Raw genomic sequence first — 23,201 nt, forward strand, 5'->3', positions numbered from 1 at the left:
ACTGTTGGGAAAACTGGTTAGCATTCTGCAAAAAACTGAAATTAGATCTATGTTTATCACACTGTACTAGTATTAACTCAAAATGGATCAAGGACCTTAGTATCAGACCCCAAACTCTAAAGTTGATACAGGAAAGAATAGGAAATACCTTGGAAATAACAGGTATAGGCAAAGACTTCCTCAAAGGAACCCCAGCAACTCAGCAACTAAGAGTAAGCATAGACAAATGGTACCTTACAAAACTAAAAAGTTTCTGCTCAAAAGAAATGGTCTCTAAACTAAAGAGAACACCCACAGAGTGGGAGAAAATATTTGCCAGCTACACATCAGACAAAGAACTGATAACCAGAATATATAGGGAACTCAAAAAACTAAACTTATCCAAAATTAATGAACCAATAAAGAAATGGGCAAGTGAACTAAACAGAACTTTCTCAAAAGAAGAAATTCAAATGGCCAAAAAACACTTGAAAAAATGCTCACCATCTCTAGCCATGAAGGAAATGCAAATCAAAACTACACAAGGATTCCACCTCACCCCTGTTAGAATAGCCATCATTAGAAACACCACCAACAGGTATTAGCGAGGATGTGGGGAAATAGGAACCCCTATACACTGCTGGTGGGAATGTAAACTAGTACAACCACTCTGGAAAAAAATTTGGAGGCGTCTTAAAAATCTAAACATAGACCTGCCATTTGATCCAGCAATACCACTCTTGAGGATATACCCAAAGGAATGGGACACAGATTACTCCAGAGGTACTTGTACACCCATGTTTACTCCAGAGGTACTTGTACACCCATGTTTATTGCAGCACTATTCACAATAGCCAAGTTATGGAAACAGCCAAGATGCCCCACTACTGACAAATGGATTAAGAAAATGTGGTATCTATACACAATGGAATTTTATGCAGCCATGAAGAACGAAATGTTATCATTCGCTGGTAAATGGATGGAACTGGAGAACATCATCCTGAGCGAGGTTAGCCAGGCTCAGAAGACCAAAAATCGTATGTTCTCCCTCACATGCGGACTTTAGATCAAGGGCAAAAACAACACGGGGATAGGACTTTGATTACATGATAAGGCCAGTGCACACAAGAGGGGTATGAGGATAGGTAGGTAACCCCCCCCAAAAAAAAGACAGCATTTGATGTCTTCAATGCAAAGGAACTAATGCAGAAACTTAAAGCAACAGAGGCCAATAGGAGAAGGGGACTAGGAACTAGAGTAACACATATGTACATGGAAGCAAAACTAGGAATCTCCCTATATAGCTATCCTTACCTCAACTAGCAAAAACCCCTGGTCCTCCTCATTAATGTTTATACTCTCTCTTCAACAAAATTAGAGATAAGGGCAAAATATTATCTGCTTGGAAGTGAGAGGGTGGGGGCGAGAGGGAGGGGGTGGGAGCAAAGGGAGGGGGCGGGGGAAGGGGGGAGTAATGACCCAATCATTGTATGCACATATGAATAAAGGAAATAAAAAAAAAAGAAGCCAAAAAAAAAGCAAAAAACAAACAAACAAACAAACAAAAAAGATGGGGTTTGCTAACTTTTTGGCCTGATTACCTCAAACCATGATCCTCCTGATTTCTGCCTGCCAAGTAGCTTTTGAATTACAGTCATGTACCACCAAATCCAGCCTGCAAAGAGTTTTTCTAAATGCAAAGAAGTCTCTGTTCTCTTAAAGCAATTAACAAAAATATTGTGCTGCATTTATATTAGTTTCTGTGAATACACAGATTAAAATTTTGCATCCTAGCTAGATGCTGGTAGTTCAGGCCTGTAATCGTAGATACTTGGGAGGCTGAACTGGAAGGATCAAGGTTCAAGGCCAGCTGAGCAAATCATTTGCAAGACCCTAATCTCCAAAATACCCAGAGCAAAATGAACTGGAAATGTGGCTCATGCAATAGAAATCTGCTTTGCAAGTGTAAAGCCCTGAGTTCAAACACCAGTCCCACCAAAAAAACAAAACTATATCCTTGAACTCTAATTTGCATAAATCCTGTCCTCCCTGCACATAACCCCTTTTCAAATTGGAATAAGTTCAACCATCTGAATGAGAATAATGTGTTTTCTATTTACACAGTTATTTATAATAAAATTAACCATTTTCATAGTATATGTTAAATTACTTTATATTTCTAAAATCACTTTACATTTCTAAATTTTTACTTAATTTTATTTTTTATTAAAATAAGTTAATAAAATTCAATTCGTAGATACTAATTTCTACCATAACTCTATATGCCACTACTTTTAACAAAATAAATGTGGACAGATTAAATGTATTTTCATGCAAATACATTAGTATTCATTAAAACATTTTCCTTGTAATTAGATTTTATAGTCATACTAGCTCTGAAATTTTAAGGTTATGAATGATAAAAAGTTATTATCAGATATCAAACTATAGAATAATGGGTAACAGACTTGAAACCTTCAAGAATAAGCAGCGGCCATTTAGCTTTCTGTTACAGCTAATATTTCCTGAGACACTTTGTAATATCCACCTGAAAAGTGAAGAAACCGTTTTACTTCATTTTTTGATACATAAACTTTATGGTTTATATAAAACATCACCACGGAGAACAATAGTTTAATATGTATTAAATATTTATTTAAATACTTAAAATTTTTCAAAAAATTGAACATACCTAATTGAGATTGAAGAGTTGTATTAATTTTCTTCTTTGTCAGTTCAGCTTTCAATGTTCGTAAATCTGAAACCGCTTGTTTTCTCATCTAGAAAAAGAATTATCTTTCAAAAATGAACTTCACCTTACCCTTCTAAAATACTTAATTGTTACTTCTGTAATGTTTTAACTGTCTTCTCTCATTTGCCTTCTCTCCCTCTATTCCTACTGAATTCCTACAGTAAATTTGCAGATAATGACTCCTGCTTAATAATTAGATGTACCATGAGATAGTTTTCTTTATTAGCATATAGGGACAATTATACTGTCCTAACAACTAGAGTGAGAAGGAATTTTATTTTTTGCTTAAGCTTCAAAATTTGTTGCTCTCAATTTGTAAAGAAAATAGTAAGACAGACAAAACCTAAACACGAAAACCTCTTAATTCTATGCATTAGGAACTGAATACTTAAGAAATGTGTTTATTCTGTGCCAAGCACTCTTCTAAGTGTATAATACTTTGATTTAAAAAACAATTTTATTGAGGCAGATACTATTATATTTTATAGTTAAGGAGACTTCAGACCCCAGGAGCAAGTACCTTGCTTAAGGTATAAAACTAAAAAGTGGCACAGCCTCCTGGTCCCAGAGCTCTTACCATTCCAACTACTTTATGAATCAGCAGTGAATTACAGGTACAGGATCACCTGTAAGTTTGCTAGGTATATAACCCTATACCTATATTAACTCAAAATGGATCAAGGATCTTAATATCAGACCCCAAACTCTAAAGTTGATATAGGAAAGAGTAGGAAATACTCTGGAGTTAGTAGGTATAGGTAAGAACTTTCTCAATGGAACCCCAGCAGCACAGCAACTAAGAGATAGCATAGATAAATGGGACCTCACAAAACTAAAAAGCTTCTGTTCATCAAAAGAAATGGTCTCTAAACTGAAGAGAACACCCACAGAGTGGGAGAAAATATTTGCCAGCTACACATCAGACAAAGGACTGATAACCAGAATACATAGGGAACTTAAAAAACTAAATTCTCCTAAAACTAATGAACCAATAAAGAAATGGGCAAGTGAACTAAACAGAACTTTCTCAAAAGAAGAAATTCAAATGGCCAAAAAACACTTGAAAAAATGCTCACCATCTCTAGCAATAAAGGAAATGCAAATTAAAACCACACTAAGATTCTACCTCACCCCTGTTAGAATAGCCATCATCAGCAACACCACCAACAACAGGTGTTGGCGAGGAATCGGGGAAAAAGGAACCCTCTTACACTATTGGTGGGAATGTAGACTAGTACAACCACTCTGGAAAAAAATTTGGAGGCTACTTAAAAAGCTGGACATCGATCTACCATTTGATCCAGCAATACCACTCTTGGGGATATACCCAAAAGACTGTGACACAGGTTACTCCAGAGGCACCTGCACACCCATGTTTATTGCAGCACTATTAACAATAGCCAAGTTATGGAAACAGCCAAGATGCCCCACCACTGACGAATGGATCAAGAAAATGTGGTATTTATATACAATGGAATTTTATGCAGCCATGAAGAAGAAAGAAATGTTATCATTCTCTGGTAAATGGATGGAACTGGAGAACACCATTCTGAGTGAGGTTAGCCTGGCCCAAAAGACCAAAAATCATATGTTCTCCCTCATATGAGGACCTTAGATCAAGGGCAAACACAACAAGGGGATTGAACTTTGATCACAAGATAAAAGCGAGAGCACACAAGGGAGATATGAGGATAGGTAAGACACCTAAAAAAACTAGCTAGCATTTGTTGCCCTCAACGCAGAGAAACTAAAGCAGATACCTTAAAAGCAACTGAAGCCAATAGGAGAAGGGGACCAGGAACTAGAGAAAAGGTTAGATCAAAAAGAGTTAACCTAGAAGGTAACACACACGCACAGGAAATTAATGTGAGTCAACTCCCTGTATAGCTATCCTTATCTCAACCAGCAAAAGCCCTTGTTCCTTCTTATTATTGCTTATACTCTCTCTACAACAAAATTAGAGATAAGGGCAAAATAGTTTCTGCCGGGTATCGAGGGGGGTGGGGGAGAGAATGAGGGGGTGGGGTGGGTGGTAAGGGAGGGGGTGGGCACAGGGGGAAGAAATGACCCAAGCATTGTATGCACATATGAATAATAAAAAAATAAATAAAAATTTAAAAAAATGTAAAAAAAAAAAAAAAAAAAAAGAATCCCCAGTCCTCCCTACTCGACTCCAATCCTCCTGATCTCTGCCTCCTGAGTAGCTAGAATTATAGGCTTGAGCCACTGGCCCCTGGCTAGGTGATGCAATTTGGAAAAACAGTTCTCCAGGTAAGAAAGATAAACTTCAAGTACTTGTACTACACTATTCTGAATAAATATGGTTGCAGCAAGACTCAGGCTAGATTTTCTGCTCCTTAGTTCTGGATATTATTGGTAGGGATGTTTTCTGTAATTCATTCAGAAACTGGTAACTACTTACCTGTTATGTGTCACTGAGACATTATGGTTAAATATATAAATTATAGAAACATAGAAATTTTTTCCCAGTGTGCAAGCTGAAAGCTGTTTTGTTTTATTAGTCTTTATTTATTTACTTATTCTTTTGGTGATACTGGGGTTTGAACTCAGGGCTTTCTGCTTGGTAGGCAGGAGTTCTACCACTTGAACCACATCTCCAGCCCATTTTGCTATGACTATTTTAGAGATAGGGTCTGGCTTTTGCCCAGGCTGGCCTGGACTATGATCCTCCTATTTTAGGCTTCATATACTGGGATGGTAAGTGTGAACCACTACACCCAGCTTGTTTGTCCATTGAGATGGGGGCATCTCACAAACTTTTGTGCTTTGTTTGGGCAGCCTGGAACCCATAATCCTCCCAATCTCAGCCTATTAAGTAGCTAGAATTATAGGCTATAGGGTGAGCCACTGGCACCCTGATGTCTTTATTATTTTTGTACTAACAATTATTTAGGTTCAAACCATTAAGTGATATTTATAAGGTTGAAATGTACAAAATGGGTAGGCTCTAACATACATGCTTTACAGAAGAACAGAGCAAATATTGAAAGTTCTGGGGTATTTTTATTACTTCTTTCTACTCATCTAACTATCCTTAGGTGTTCAAGTTTCCATCTTGGTTTTCTCTCCACATATTGAATGTTTTATTCACTGTTCAAATTATTCTTGAGAACATAATATATAAGAATGGTTAACTCGTATTTTGGTAAAAATTGTCCTTTGCTCTTTTCCTTTTCTGTATTTAAAGTTTTAAGCTTAGCTTTGAGAATTCTGAACAGTGAAAAGAATCTAGAACTACACTGACCAAAAACAGTAGGCAGTTGCTACAGACAGCTACTAAATTAACTAAAGTTAAAATTTAAAATTTAGTTTAGTCACACAAGCTGCATTTCAAGCACTCACTATTCATAGGTGGTAGTGGCTAATATACTAATAAATGAGGTATAGAACATCTCTGTCTTTACAGAAAATTCTAATGGACAGTGCTAATTCTAGGAAAGGGTATTTATTCTGTCCTATAAAGCAATTTTTAATGGAGTGTTCCTGTAATGTCATTCTTACTTTCCTGTACTTGTCCTCTTGTGTCTTTTTCCAACAAGTTTTTTAAAGATATCTAGGACTGGGAATATAGCTCAGAGGTAGAGCATTTGCCTAGCATAAACAAGGCTCTGGATCACATCCCTAGCACTGCCAAAAAAAAAAAAGGATACTTATTTTTCAAGTGAGTATTCCTATGGTGTGATATTTTTATCAAATAAGTAAAGTATGTCCAGAAACATCTACTAAGCATTTACTGTATGAAAGATGCTAAGGGAGAAACAAAGTTAACTAAGGCATAGCCTCTACCCTGAGGGGAACTGAGTATCTACTAGATACTAGATATGAAAATAACCAGAGAGAATGAAATAATTACCCAAGAGTGAGGAGAAAAATAAGTGAGATGTGAAAGGAGTGCTCAGAGTTTTATCAGACTTATTTATGAATGACTCTAATACAGAAAACTACTTTTAAAATATTTTTTAAGACTGGACTGAATTACAGGGTCCTTCTATCTTTAATTACTTTCAGTGAAGTTTTATTAAGTCTCCTTTTGGTCTTGTATAACATTCATCTTTCCACAGAATTCAGGTTTTCTTTTTACAGTTTTTCATTTATACTCTTTATTGCTAAACTAAACAACTTTTAAGAAAGTCAATCCTGACTACCCTTATACTATTGACACACAAGGTTAAAATATCAAAATATTTATGATTAGGAGAAATATAGATTACCTTAACTTCTATTATGAGTTTCATTTTATCAGTATCCAATTTTCTCTTAAGTTGGTCAATTGCATGCTGTACCTCAGTGATCTGGATTATAAGGTAATTCTGTGTGAGACAGAGAAAGATATATGTATTTAGTATAATACCTATATACTTTATAATAAACTGTCTTGCAAATATAAACTGTGAAGTGATAAATATCAAAAGAGCAAGTTATGAGAACAATCTGTTCCATAAAATGAACTTACCGCTTTGGCAAAACTACTACTATTATTTTCTGTTGCTTTTTTATACTTTTAGGGGCTTCTTTCTGATCTACCACTATTCATTTATTATGTAAAAAACTGATATCTGTAAAAGCTACCATTCAATTAGTACCATATAAGCTAATAACTATTATTATGAGAGGAATAAGCTAGGTGTAAGACAATAGCAAGAATTTAGAAATTGGCATAATGCTTTATCAGCTGAATTAAGAATTACTTTTAAATATTTAATCATGAAACACATTTTATGCAAACCTACTTAAAATAAGACAACTTTTTGACTACTTTCATCCAGAAAAGTTTATAAGGTATAGCAGTCTTCACTAAAGAAGTTATTTAAAAATTTTAAACTTTTATTTTGAAAACAATTCTTATGCTAAAAAAATTCTGTGCTAAGAAATATCAACTAATATGGACAAATAATTATTTGAACCAATTTGGATTTTATATTAAATTTCTCCAAAATAGTAAACTTTTAATATTTCATCATGTTTAAAGTTTAATCCTTATTATTAATTATAATTAATATATTTTAAAATCTTTTGGACAAGTGGGATTAATCTAACAAAAATCATATTGTTATGTGTCCCCTGGAATATTTTATCTGCTGTTTAATTATATGGTATAGTTACTCAATAATAAAATAAACTTCATACCTCTCATCTAAGATTTAAGACTATTTCAAAAAAACGAATTGATCTAAATTTTATATAATTTCACAAGAATATTAATACCTTTAAATTCTGTGAGTGTCATACCCTCCCCAAATTCTAAAACATGCACTGTAGTGGACACTGTTGGCCCTACCCCACTTCATCCAGTATTCATCTCTTGCCATAGAGTCAGGAAATGTGGCTCTATTCCCATGGATAGAGATAGATGCTAGCTAGTCTAAGGTATAACATCACATGATAGCATTCCTTGGTAATTATTATTGATTCAGAGTTAGGTTAGTTTATCCCCCACCAGGCTAAAAGGAAAGACTTACATATTGCATGATTCAGAGAAAGCTCTCTCTTGTTTTGGAGAGATATAGCCCTTCTTGCCATTGGCAACTCTGCTGCGATTATCAGAAAAAGCAGACTTATAACAAAGCCAGCAGTAAAAACAATAGGGAGGAAATATCAGAAGCATCCAGGCCCTAATGACATCATTAATCTGCTGATGGTCATCTCTTCAGTAGCCCTCCTCCTGTTATGTGAGGTCATGAATTTTGTTACTGTCTAAGCAAGTTTAAGTCACAGTTTTGTTACCTGTAGCATCCTAAATACAGTAATAACAACAATTACAGAGCATGTTTTCTGAACAGAACTCTTCTAGTAGAAGGCGAGCACATTTAGTATTACCTTAGAGTCTGAGATGTTGGCTAAGTTCTTTGGTCTCATCTTGATCTCCCTGGCTTCAAGTTGCATAAGCAATTTTTTATAGTACAGTTCCAAATCTTCTCGAAGTTTTGTTAAAACATCCTCCAATGATGCAGTGATTTTCTTTGTTTCAAAGTATTTTTTCTTCCAGTTATCACAGGCTACAAAACCAAACCAAACCAAAACCAAAACACAAAGGCTATAGGTTGAATATGGTTAAAGGCTTAAACTTTTTAATGTAGAAAGGACCCTAGATTTAATGGCAATTTAAGCAATTTTCCTCCTCCTTTCTTCTTCTCCATCTTTTATATGTTTAGTACATTAGAGCTAAGAGAGAAATGTTTGTTAGATAATAAAAATAAATTACCTAACTAGACATAGTGGTGCATGCCTGTAATTCTAGCACTTGAGAGGCAGACGCAGGGGGATCTTGAATTTGAGGCTAGCTGGCTGCTACACAGCAGACTGTCTCAAAAAATTTTACAAATTACGTAGAATAGTAAAATAATCCAAGAACCACAACCAAGTTTTCCTTTAAACCTAGTTTCTGAAAAATCTTTATTAAAAAATACTGCCTATACCAAAATGTATATATTTATCTTGATTACTTTTTTTTTTGTATTATTCATATGTGCATACAAGGCTTGGGTCATTTCTCCCCCCTGCCCCCACCCCCTTCCTTACCACCCACTCTGCCCCCTCCCTCTCCCCCCCACCCCCTCAATATCCAGCAGAAACTATTTTGCCCTTATTTCTAATTTTGTTGAAGAGAGAGTATAAGCAATAATAGGAAGGAACAAGGGTTTTTGCTGGTTGAGATAAGGATAGCTATACAGGGAGTTGACTCACATTAATTTCCTGTGCGTGTGTGTTACCTTCTAGGTTAATTCTTTTTGATCTCACCTTTTCTCTAGTTCCTGGTCCCCTTTTCCTATTGGCCTCAGTTGCTTTTAAGGTATCTGCTTTAGTTTCTCTGCGTTGAGGGCAACAAATGCTAGCTAATTTTTTAGGTGTCTTACCTCTTGATTACTTTTTAAAGTAAAAGACATGATACATATTTCAAAAGATTTATCTTTCAGTCACCATAATGATTTATATTTTATGAGATTAGATGACTCATATTCATTACTTTTCAAAATTATTCCAAATACATCTCTAAAGTTCTATAAGGCAGAGCTTCTCAAACCTGAGGCCTTTTACTGAGAAAATCAGAAATGAAATAATAACAATTCTGGCAGTCACTTTGACACCAATGAGATTCTAAATACAAACTTAACAGGAACACAATCTGCATATGAGTATATCAGAATATTTTATGATTATTTCTTTTAGAATATCATAGACATGAAAACTTTAAATTCAACAAGTCTACCTTATAAGGTGATTTGATGACAGCTATATAGCTGTATGGAACTTCAGAAAGATTTTAGCTATTTCTCCCATGCCCTGTTATTTAAAATTTCTACTACTATTACTACTAATGAACAGTACTACAGTACTACTGTCAAAATACTTCCAGCATCTGGTACATTTCACATTCTTCAATGCTACATTTCTAGACAATAAACGATTATCTTTTACCAAAAAAGCTTCACTGTCTTCCTAACTGGTCTCTTTGTTTCCAGTCTTACCCATATAAAGGTTATTCCATACAATTATTCTGATCTTTAAAAAAATTTTTGGGAGTGCTGGGGCTCGAACCCAAGGCAGCACTTGCTAGGCAAGTGCTCTACCACTGAGCTACACTCCCAGCCACTAAAATATTTTAAAAATCAGGTAAATCTCTAGCTTAAAAATCTTCCAATAGCTTCCTGCTTTACTTAGAATAAACTCGGAACTCTATGACTTAGACTCTCTGCTCCTTGCTGAGCTTTCTGATTTTTGTCTACATTCCTCCTTTTATTATGTACCTTATTTCAAGTACTGGATACCACAAGGTCATTCTTATCTCTGGACCTTGATATTTATTGTTCCTTCTATTCAGATTGTTTTTACCCCATTTCTTTATATGTCTGTCTCCTTATCTTAATATCTTCTCAGAGATGTTTTCTTTGAAAACGCTAGTTAAAGCACCTCTCCCATGCTGCATCACTGTTTAGTCTTTTTAATTATCTTCTCAACTCTGATTAGTAGTTGATTATGCCTTAGTTATTTGCTTACTGTCTTCTTCCTTTCCATATGGGAGCAAGCTCCTTAAGAGCAGGTCCTTGCAAGTGCCTGCTTTGAAAGCATGAAACCCTGAGTTCAGACCCCAGTACCAGCAAAAAAAGAAAGAAAGAAAGAAAGAATAAATAAATAAATAAATAAATTTTAAAAACCAAAAGAGAACAGGGCCAAGTCTATTTTGTTCACTGTTGCATCCTCAGCATTTAAAACATATCTGGCACACAGAAAGCTCACTAAATATTTGATGGTTAATAAATACCTTTTATCTTGAAATATTCCTCTTGAAGTAGAAAATGACTGATCACTTACATTTTATATACCAAAAGAGTGAGAGGTTCAAGGAAGGGAACTAATTTGCTTAAGTAAAAGGTTAATCTAGTACTAGACACCAGGTCCTATGATTTCTAGTCCATTACTGAAATCTGTCTGATAAAATCACTCTTTTAACATTACTGCAAGGCTAAATCATTGCCACTACTTCCAGGATAACAAACCCATACTATGAGGCAGAATCATTAGAAAAATCTCCTGACGTTGTCTATAACCTTCAGTCAGTTCTATTACTTAAATAACAAATTTCCCATAAGCTGAGAATCCTAAAACCAATTAATTCCACATATACATTTTTTATCCTTACATTCCAAAATGTAAGCCTCTTAAACCACTGTCCTATACTTTCTTCACCCTGGCTCATGTTCCTATTTCTACCAGTCCTAACAATACCATTTCTAATTCTATTGTAAGAAAACTACTTAATTTTCCTAACTTTCCTCATTCATTCACTTTAGCAAGGCAGACACACATATCTCAAAAATTAAACACCAAGAGAAGACCAAGTGATTCAGACAACTCCTAGAATAAATGATATCTAGGCTGATATGAAATGATTTATAGGAAATAAATAGGTGAACTGGGATAGGAAGAAGAGAGTAGGAAGAGAAGGTAGGAAAAAAAGAAATAGATGGTAGAAGGAAGCATGAAACCAAGAAGCATACTTAAGATCCTACATATCTGGTATTTCCTGGAAGCTTCTCTTGATTTCTTCCATCTAATTCAGGTGTCCTTCTTCTGTATTCCTATCTATATAATTTTGTAGTTCCTTTATATTAGCATTAAGCAGGATGTATCATTAATATTTGATTATCATTTTCCACTGGGGCATAAGACCTACACTAGCAAGGACATGATTGGTCTGCCTATTACTATTTGCTCAGCCCCTAGAACTAGATTCAGTAGGCACTTAAGACTTATTTAATAAACAAACAGAAGAATGAATTAAAAATTTTAGTTATAAAAATGAGTTTTAATTTACAAAGCCCTATGTAAAGCATGAATTGTACAAAAGTTGAATGACTGTTTCTTTTATATTGAATGAACATCCCTCAATCATGTAACTCAAAATATAGCAGTAAAATAGCAAGTGTTAATTATAACTTTATTATTATTATTATTATTTACAGTATCCAGGATTGAACCTGGGACCTCACACATGCTTGGCAAGCACTCTATCACTTGAGCCATGCTCACAGGTCTTTTGTTTGGATTTTGTTTTTTTTTTTTTTGTGATAGGGACTTTCCCTGGACTGTCCTCAAACCCATGATCCTACTGTATCCACCTCCCAAATAGCTGGGATTACAGGATAACTTTATTATTTATCCTAAAGTATCAAGTCTGCAAAACTTCAGTTTTCTTTATAGTGATAAAATCTATGTAATAAACTTTACCATGATGTCGTTTCAATTTGCTTTGCTCAAATAGCTTTTCGACTTTCTTAATTAGTTCTTCTCTAACTTTTTCCAGATACCTTCTTTCTTCCTTTACTTGTTTCATTTGTTCAATAATCTTCTCTCCTAAAGAGATTATAACCCATACTCATCAATGCCAAAAGCCTAAAAGGTGGTCCATATGCTAAGGGAGGGTAAACCTTTTTAAAAATTGTCTAAAAAGCAAGAATAAATTTTATTCAAAACTCTTGTTTTTCTTGTTGCACTATAGAGAATGTGGAGGAGTCATTTCTGTTTCTAACAGTGGATGTATTAGACAGTGTGTGTGTTTTACATCATGTACATGTGTAGAATCTATGTAATTATGCTTAAGTTATGCTTTATTTTGATAAATTTATCTTGGGCCCAAGTTATTGTACTTGTTACATGGAAACTATTTTTTAGAGTAAAATATTAGTGACTAAACATACGCAATAATCAATATAAAATTCATATACTTTAACTTTTATTATGGTAGAATATACACAGAAATTTTACCATTTTAACCACTTTCAAGTGTAATTCAGATTGCTTTACAACCATCACTATCATCTGCTTCCAGAACTTTTTTATCTTCCTAAACTGAAACTGCCCAGTAAATAGTAATTCCTCATTAACATTTTTAACTACCTCACTACTTACTCTCAATTTGTAATAAAGAGGTATCAGTTAGTCCTGAAGGAAGAACAGGTTGAAAAGGAATTGAAGGAAAATCAATAAGGTCTGGCAGGGTGACACGCTCCTTTTCACCTGTCTGCAAGAAAACATGGAAATCAATAGGATCTGACAGGGTAAAATATTTTTTTGCATTTTGTCTGCAAGTATTTGATAATACACACCAACAGTGCATTGTCTCACTTACATAAGCTCCTGATTCTGTATTTATAGTTACAGATTCTCTCATGCTCCTGCTTCTCCATCTCACTACTGCTTAACATTCTACAGAGACACTTCAAATACAAAGTTTTAAAAAGACTTAGTAGTTTTCTTTCCAAGCATCATGATTTCCTTCCAACATTTCTGGTCTGATTGGTTTGAGCTAATAACTTCTTACATTTTCTAAAATGGCTACTGATTTTTTTCATCTTGAGTCAATTTTGAAAATTTATAATTGCTTAGAAAATTAGTGATTATATCACATTTTAGCACAGTTGTACATTTTATTCTTGCATGTCTTATATCCTTTGTGACTCCTTTGTGTCTGTGTTTATATTATCTTCATCCTTCCTAATGTTTGCTTTCTACCTTTTTTGATAAACTACTTCATGCCTTATCATATTGATGGTTTTCCCACTACTACTTTATAGATCTTAAATTATTTTCAATTCTGCTAGGTTTTTACTTCCCTAACTCATTAGCTTATACTTTGATTTTATTTTTTCCTAAATTTACTTATTTCTTTCAACCATTTTATTTATTTATTTGTTATTATTATTATTATTTTGATGGTACTGGGCTTTGAACTCAGGGCCTCATGCTTGCTAGGCAGGCACTCTACTGCTTGAGCCACTCCGCAAGCCCTACTTTAAAATTCATCAAGTTCTGACTCTTGTTTGTTTTATTGTTCCTTTTCTAGCTTATTTCATTTTACTAAGTTGTAGAATCAAGTTTCTACAGGGCAACGGAAACCACCTAAATTTGAATCTCTCCACACAGCCTTCCTCATACCATACAAGGAAGGAAAAAAAACATCACCTATACTTATGCTTGCAGCATAACTAGGACACAGAATCTTTCTGTTTACATATAAGTGGGGAAGTACAAACTCTAGAATGTGACCAGGATCTCACATTGGAGTAGAGAGAGTCAAATATGGACTATGTATCAGAGAACACTATATATTGATAGCATAGGAAGTACCAACCATGGTTCAGTTTGGAAGGAAAGGGTCCCATTGTAGTGGAGAACTACTGAGAGCAAGGCAAAGACCTAGTAGATTGGAGAACTTTCTCTGAGGGGAAAGGGCCAGAAGAATGCAGGGGCTAGCAGTGCTAGTCATGGGAAGAAATAGTTTCTGAGAGAAATACTTTGGAAAGAGAGTTGTCTTTTGGGGGAGCTAGTTTGGTAAAACAAAAGGAAGTGGCCAAGATAAGACTTTCACTGAATTAATTTAGTAGAAAGGAATCTCCCCAAATCCAGATGCCTCTACCACCAAAAAGGTGTCATTTTTTTGAAAAAGAGTAAACTGAATTTCACTGCAGTGATAGAAGAGGGTACTTCTGATCTCAGGAAGAAAATGGACCACCACTCCCTGTTCAACCCAGCATAAATACACAGGACAGTATCTACAAAGCAATTTAGTAATGATATTGTTACTTAGAAGAAAACCTTACAACTGAGAGCTAAAATCAAAACAAAGACATCCTAGAAGCAGAAAAAAACTTAATAATATTCCCAACATAAGTTAAATATAATTAAGCATTTCTAGATATCAACAAACACAATAAAACAATTTAGAACTCAAAATAAAAATTGAAAAACAAGAGATATGAAATGGAAGTTAGCCAAACTCAAGAAAAAAAACAAAAACAAAATCATCTCAGAAATGAATAAATTAGTAGGTATCTAAGAGGGAACAGCTACAAACAAATGTATGGTAAGGATAATAAAGAACAGAAATAAAATGGAGCAGGGAGCAGGGCACTGGTATAATCCTAGCCTTGAGTTCAAACCCCAGTACCACAAAAAAGAATAGAAATAAAAAGAAGAAAAAACCCCAAAAAAGTAGTTAAATGGATCAGAAAGAAAGTGATATAAAGCTAAAAGTGATCTGAGATCACAATAATTGTGGTCTCTGAAATAGAAAAATCAAATAGAACAGACAGTAACTTTTTTTTTCTTTTTCCTTTTGTGATGCTGGGGTTTTGAACTCAAGGCCTATGTTTGCTAGGCAGGCAGGCAGGTACTCTACCACTTGAGTGACATCCCAGACCTTTTTGCTTTAGTTACTTTTGAGATAGGGTCTTGTGCTAATTCCCATCCTATTTCTGCTTCCCACATAGCTAGGATGAGAGGTGCACATAACTGTACCCAGCCATTGGTTGAAATAGGGTCTCATGACTTTTTGCTTAGGTTGCCTTGAACTGCAATCCTCCTAGTCTCTGCCTCCCTAGTAACTAGAATTACAGGCATGAGCCACCATGCCCAGCTCAGGCACATTATTTAAAATTGTAATTTTGAAAACATTCTTCACAAAATGTCTCATATTGAGAAAAAGGGGATGGTGTATATCTAGAAAAACCTGACCTGGAATTCTCAACTGAGCTATAGTTTGAGAAAACTGTTCAGACTGTAAAGGAATCCTCTGACATTTTAGTTTACAATGAAAAGAAAATAATGTTGGCATCATACTTCTAAATAATGACATATAAAGCGAGACATCAGTAGAGCAACATTTTAAAGACACTCAAGGGAAATAAACCAAGGATTTTATAGTCAATGAAACTATCTTTCAATCATAAAGCCCCAGAGCAGGGGTAGCAAACATCTGTAAAGGGCCAGAGAGTAAACAAACATGCGGGTTATATATGGTCTCTTATATTTTTCCTTTTTGCTTTTTTTAGAATTTTTTTAAAACGTAAAACTTTTTCTTAGCTTTCAGGCCTTACTAAGCAGACTGCAGGACTTATTTACCTTTGTCTTTTCTAGAGGAGGGTTATGTACAAGCTATGCTTTATTCAGCCAAGAGATGATTGAAAAATCTTTTCCAAAGAAAATGTAAGTTAAGTGTTGAATACATTTAATTATAGACCTGGGACCAAAACAATGGTGAGGGGATGAGACTATAAGACTAGTACAAAAATATGTTCTTATATAAAGTAGAAATAATACAACTAAAAATAAATGAGAAGAGAAAGGGGAAAAAGTGGAAGTAGAACAAAAGGAGAAAAGTAGAAAGTTTTTGATTGCCCTGAACATAACCAGTAGGAGTCAGAGCATAATTTCAGAGTGAATAAATAAAAAACAGAAGCATAAATTTTTAAAAGAAAAAAAGGAGCAACAATACTAATATAACTTTATTACTATAAAGGTAAGCATTAGAACAAAACCTGAAACCTTCCTAAATACTAGGAGGGGGTTAAAAAAAGCAAACAGATCACATAGTACAAGGTTCACAATAATCATAATATAAAATAAATGATAGAGCTGGCAAAGTGGCTCAAGCGGTAAAAACACCTGCCTAGCAAGTGTGAAGCCCTGAGTTAGAACCCCAGCACCACCAAAAAAAAAAAAAAAAGCTTAGAATAAATGATGAATCTGAGACCAAACATATTAATCCTATCAATAATATAAATGGACATAACTCATTTACTAAAGAAAAAGATTTTTAGATGGCTCACAAAGTAAAACCCAATTCTATGCTGTGCACAGAAGATATATCTAAAACAGAGTGAGTCAGAAAGTCTGAAAAAATGAAGGATGATGAAGACTGAGGATTTTACCAAATAAATACAAACAAAAAGAAACCAGGTTTGCTATACAAACCTAGAAAGGAAAAATTCAGACCAAAAAAGCACTAAGTGAGTCAAAGAAGGACATTTCATAATGCAAAAGAAGTAATGTTCACGTAAGAACAACTATGCATTAAGAACTTCCATGCAGCCAAAACCACAAGCAATGAAAGGACAATTAGTAGCACCCTATTAAAAGGAGATTCTAACATACAGTTCTCAGTCACAGAAAGAGAATGTGGAAAAAATTAAGAATTTGGAATAGTCTGACATGTATTCAACAATGGGGTACAGATAAGCCAGAAATAAGAGAAGATTATTTACAACACAGGTAAGTATCAAAGGACTTTCTTTAAAATATATTTAAACTTCTACTTATTAGAAATAAATTGCAAACAACCCAGTGGAAATACCTGAACAGATAATTTTAAAAAGAAATTATCAAAATTGGGTCAATCAATTATAAACACATGATCAACTTCATGGATATTAGGGAAAATAAAATCAAACCATAGTAAAATAGCACTCAGCACACCACCAGATTGCTGAAAACTTTAGTGTAAAGACAGAATGTGTTACTGAGGATGTAGAGAAATGGGAAATTTCTTGAATTCCTAGTAGGATTATAAATTTGTACAATTATTTTGTAAAAAATGTGGCATGATTTAATTAAGTTATAGACAGACATTTCTAAAAATTCCAGACATATAGTCTTCTCTTGTTTTGTACACTGTTCATAATAGGTAAAGCAGAAACAATACCAATACCATCAGCAGTAGAACAACAATTTGCTGTTGTTCCAAAACCAAGGGAACTGAGCTGTGATTCTCTTGTCAGGACTTAGAAAGATTTCATTCAGCATTCCAATCTACTACATATCTAGCATCACTGGATCAGTAGGATGTTAAAAACACATAGGGCTGGGGGTGTGGCTCAAGTAGCAGAACACCTACCTAGCAACTGTGGGGTTGAGTTCAAATCCTAGTACCACAAAACAAAAACAAAAACAATAACAAAAGCCCCTACAAGTGGCAGAATTGCTTACAATGCCTCTTGCATCACCTTGAAAACATTCTTGTTTGGGTCCTGCTCAAAGTTGCCAGTCTTCAAAATTACTTGGTTTAAAAAAAAGACTAGAAGAGCACATCCAAATATGGCATATTCTCTCCAAATTCCAAAAGCATCCATCAAGTGTTTTGTCTCATTCTCAATGGTAGCTGGGCTCTCACTTGAAAGGAGACACCTCAACATGTCCATGCAATTCCCAGAAACTTCAATAAATTGGTATCTAGAGTGTTTACTATTTTCAGCTTGCCAGGTCTAAGGGTATCATGATAAGGTCAAGCTCCACATGAACTAGATTATGACAAAGAACCAGAATTGACACAGCCCTTTGGCAAGACGATGAAGGTCTACTGCTGTTGTTATTTGCTGAAAGAAAAGTATTTTTAGTTTTCCCTGCTATTTGGAGAGAAAAAAACATTTTCCAAGTCCAGAGTAGTGCAACAGGAGCATGATGCTATGATAATTTGCTCTAGTAAAGAGTCAAATGTGGCTGAGATAGGAATCATGTGACTCCATAGTATTTTCAAGTTTTGCTTATTGTATATAGCTGCAATTGCTCCAGGAATTTGAAAATCCCTTTATTACTTTGGTAAGGAATAAATAGTACTATCACATTTTGCTTGGCCCTTTCTATCTAACATTCCTTATTGCCCATGCTGCATGGGTCAGGGAGGCATTTTTTGGGGATTCTGCCAGTTGCTAAATCTTTTCAAAATATTCATTCAAAAATCCAGCAAATCCCTGCAGGGAGAATTTGCAAACCCATTTAGCACACCATAAACTAAAACTTCACCTCCATCTAAGGTATTCAGGTTCCAAAAGGTTTGCATTGGTTCAAAGCCACTGTGAACTCATTCTGAAAAGTCTGGGTGCCTCCTGGTCCTTGAACAGTCACCCTGGAAAACAGGCCTCTGATCCCTTTAAAGAAGACAAAGGTGGAAATTCATAGTCCATTTTTACTTGTGGCTGGGTAGCAGGAGTCTTTCCTAGATGATACCTGGCCTCCCCTCCACTCCAGAGGTTCTAGGTATGCACACTGGCTAACGTATGACAATTCAATGAGGAAATGTGAGTATTCATGTGGTTATTCAAGTTAGAACTCTATTTGCTAACACGAAGATTAATTTTTGGTGACACAGACCAAGAGCTTACTGGTGTGCTTATCCATTTCAGTCTGAGGGATAGGACACTGTGATCACTTAATCTTAGGGACACCATGGCAATTAACTATTCTCAAGAATTTCTTAATCAACTTATGATCACTCTGGAGCAGTTTTCTATTACTATATAGTAAAATGTAATAGATAGATTTCTGCCACCCAGATCCTGTCATTTCTAAGGAACTCAGGGAATACATTCCTATTTTCACTCTAGGCCCATAAAACAAACACTGTTTTATGTTTAACCTCAATGTTTGGTTAAAGGGGTGAAGGGTATAATCTCTTGTCATTTTTATCCCCTGAAGTCTTTGAATATCTTGCTGTCTTTACCAAGAGACTTCTGGCATTCCAAATTTAGTTGGTGTAAGTTCCCATATAGGCCCAGTTCTTGTCAATTCAGCAAACTGTTTTCACTACCTGCAACTATTGAAAGTAGTTCATGAAATCTGGAATTAGTTATAAGTGTATCCATCATTAAAATGAGCCAATCTAAAGTTCTGTTCTTTCATTTCTGGTCTGAATTTATATTCCCAATAGTATTCCTCTGAATTTCTACTAACACAGATTAGCAAACTATTACAATTGTTTTGTAATAACCAGTCTGAGATTCTCAGTTTTAAGAGTTTGTTACTCATATCTCAACTTCTTTTTCTTTTTGCAGTACCTGGACTTGAACTCAGGGCCTTATGAACTGCTAGGCAAACACTCTACCACTGAACCATGCCCTTCTGGTTTCGTTTATTTTTCAGACAGGATCTCTTGCTTTTTTTCCGGGGGGCCAAGCTTCAACTGCAACCCTTCCATCTCTGCCTCCTGTGTAGCTGGGGTTAACAGACGTGCATCACCATGCCCAGCTCCATATCTTACTGTCCGTTCAAATACTGGCCTAAGTGGCAGCATGGGCTTAAGCCAAAAGGAATGCAATAAAAGAAATTAAGTGCAATAGAAAGACTGAAGGAGATGGTGCTAGGTTTAGTCTCTCTGAATAACTTTTTCTGTAGCAAAGGTACTATCTTTAAAACCATCATCAGAACTGTGCTGAAAGCAAAATGCCAATTCATTTAAAAATCTTATGCTTTCTGATAAGGGCCTCAGTAGTGAAAATCATGTAGTACTGGAATAAGGATAGAAAAAAATCATGGGGCAGAAACGGAGCCCAGAAATTATCTGAGACCCTATAGTCAATTGATTTTTGAATAATGCCACAGGCAAAATAAAGTCTTAACAAGTGGTGGGGGAACAAATGGATATCTGAGGAAAAAACCTGAACATCAAACCCCATTTCACTCTGTACATAAAATTTTGAGTTGTCATGGTTCTTTTCAAATCGTTTCTTATCCACAAAGAAAAATTATCAATGAGATTGTAAGAGAAGGTGGAATTGAGGTGGTATGACAGAGTTGCCTCAAAGAGTAGTAATGGACCAGAAAAATGTAGTATATGCTTGTTGGCAGAGCTAAAGACTCATTTGAGGTTTGTTGTTTGTTAATAGCATTGGGGTTTTGCCAAGTGAGTATGAAAGATTGTAACTATGGAAAAGTTAACACAACTTTTCTGTGTTTTAGTCTTTCCTCTAATAAGAGGGATATAGTATACCTCCTCAAAGAGTTGTATTAAATGACTTAATAAATGTAAAGCACTGAGAATAATGATTGGCCCAAAAAATGCCATATAATTAGTTGTCACTATGTTGTAGTTATAATTATTATTATCTGCAGTACTGGGGATTGAACTGAGGGCCTCACACATGCTAGGTAAGTACCCTACCACCTAATTACACTTCCAGCTCTTTTTAAAATTGTATTTTGAGACAGGGTCTTACTAAGTTGCTCAGGGTAGCCTCACACCTAAGATCTTCCTGCCTCAGCCTCTCAAGTAGTTGGGATAACAGGAATGTACCACCAGTCATGACCCATTATTATTTAGTAAGACAGTTATGATAGTGGTCAAGAATATGATCTAATCCCAGCTCTAATACTTCCTACCAATCCATATGACCTGTGCAAGCTAATGAACCTCTGTGTATCTCAGTTTCCTCCTCTGTATAATGGGAATGATAATCATAGCCTACTGAGGTAGTCAGTTTTTCTGTCGCTGTGACAAAGACCTAAGAAAATCAACTTAAAAAAGGAATGATTTATTTTGGTGAGGCAGAACATCATAACAGCAAGAGTGTGTGGTAGAGCAAAATTGCTTCCCTTAAAGCAGCCAGGAAGCAGAGAGCAAGAATGCCTGTACTAGGGGACTTTCTCCTCCCCACCTTTTTTTCTCCATTTGGGTTCCTAGACCACATTCAGAGTGGGTCTTCCCCCCTTAGCTAATAAATACCTTCACAGGTATACCCAGAAATGTGCTGTACTCATCTCATGAATGTCTCTCAATCCAATCAAATTGATAATCGAGATTAACCATCACACCAACATAAAATGAGTCACATGTGTAAAATATAATAGTGCCTGGTAGTAGGTGCTTATTGTTAGCTATTATTAAAACAAATATTATTAACATCTTACAATTCGTAAATTCATTCTGTGAGAAAGTGAAAAATTTTTTTGGTCTCTCCATCATTTCTTGAAAATAAACTAGTGATTTGAATAGTGTTCATTGACTCCTTAAACTATTGCCATTCAAATTAGATGACATATCCAAAGTCACAAAGTTAGTAACTAGTAACTGGTAATAAACAATTAACCACTACTATACTTTCTCTTAACACATTAGAGAAATCTGTTGTAAAGAGCTGAGGTATCAATGTATTAAATTACAAATTAGCTACTAAAGCTGCCAGTTAAGGTTAACGTACCTTTAAGATACTAAGGGCTAGGGGCATGACTCAAGCAGTAGAGTGCCTTCCTAGTAAGCATGAGGCCCTGAGTTCAAACCCCAGTACCATCAAAAAAACAAAAAACCCAAAAAAACCCCCAGTACTGCCAAAATAGTAGTAACATTTGAGAAGATAATCCAAAAAGGTACTACTGGTAGATAATTTTTCCTCACTCTTATTTGTGCATATTGTTTGTTCACTCATATCAGAAACAAAAATCAGACTATCGTTGACAATATTGGTGTTAGAATATATTTCTGGTATTATAACCAGAAAAGTACATATTTTAATCTGCAGTTTAATTTCAATATACATATTATGTTGCAATACAACATTTAAACAAAAATTTTAATATCATACCTCACTGGCCTGTCTTCTACTGATGGTTGTATCATCTTTGTTTTTCCAAGGTAAATGACTTAAAGGAAACGACATATTTGAAAGTTATATTAAAATATGATTCCAATATTAACTTTTTATGGTCATGTATGAATATAAACATTTAATGTTTTCTTTGACAATCTATTGACATAAAAATAATAGTAGAAATGTTTAGAGTTAGCCCAAAAGCCAAAAGCCAGGTGAGGTGGCAAGTACCTGTAGTCCCAGCTACAAAGGAGGCAAAGGCAGAAGGGTCACTTGAGCCCAGGAGTTCAGGGTCAGCCTAGGCAACAGAGTGGCCTTATCTCTTAAAGAGAAAGTGTCAGCCTGAGGCTATTATCATATTTTCTTTCAAACTCATTACTGATCAACATATACTACAGTTAGTATAAGTAATAAAATCACATTCATTGTATTACAACTAAATTAAAATCACAGTCCAATGACTATGACAAGGTAAAACAACTGTAAATTTTAGAAACATATTTTATTCATAGTTCCTTTGTGAATATTTTATTTTTTTGGTGGTACTGAGGTTTGAACTCAGGGCCTCACGCTTGCTAGGCCAGTGCTCTACCACTTAAGCCACTCCACCTCCTTTGTGAATATTTTAGTAAAATCCTTGTCTTTATTTTAAAAGACTAAAGCAAAATTGTTGTCTAAATACTATAATTTTGAATGAATGACACCAATATGATACTCAAACATACTGATTTATTTACAACCAAAAATTTAAGAGTGGCATAAGAATCATTTCTAACAAAGGCAAACAAAGATAGAAAATTTTCTGTCATCAGATTATT

General features: G+C 35.0%; 1 protein-coding gene across 6 annotated transcripts in view; it reads right to left on the minus strand.

Moving 5' to 3' along the window:
- Spata1 (spermatogenesis associated 1) overlaps positions 1 to 23,201 on the minus strand; it is a 104,019-nt gene that overhangs the window by 57,483 nt on the left and 23,335 nt on the right. For 5 of the 6 annotated variants that reach the window (XR_012449835.1, XM_074079584.1, XM_074079583.1 and 2 more), the window contains exons 7-11: positions 22,378 to 22,435; positions 13,160 to 13,271; positions 8,570 to 8,748; positions 6,964 to 7,062; positions 2,672 to 2,759 (exon numbers count right to left, since the gene is read on the minus strand). Coding sequence is in view for 5 of the 6 variants with exons in the window: in XM_074079584.1 (XP_073935685.1) it covers positions 2,672 to 2,759; positions 6,964 to 7,062; positions 8,570 to 8,748; positions 13,160 to 13,271; positions 22,378 to 22,435 (536 nt within the window). In the remaining variant the exon portion in view is untranslated. Of the gene's footprint in view, positions 1 to 2,671; positions 2,760 to 6,963; positions 7,063 to 8,569; positions 8,749 to 12,478; positions 12,605 to 13,159; positions 13,272 to 22,377; positions 22,436 to 23,201 lie in introns of all 6 variants that reach the window. The other variant, XM_074079585.1, reaches the window with a different exon arrangement.

This window comes from Castor canadensis, chromosome 7 (assembly GCF_047511655.1).
Source record: "Castor canadensis chromosome 7, mCasCan1.hap1v2, whole genome shotgun sequence".
In the NCBI taxonomy this organism is placed as follows: Eukaryota; Metazoa; Chordata; class Mammalia; order Rodentia; family Castoridae; genus Castor; species Castor canadensis.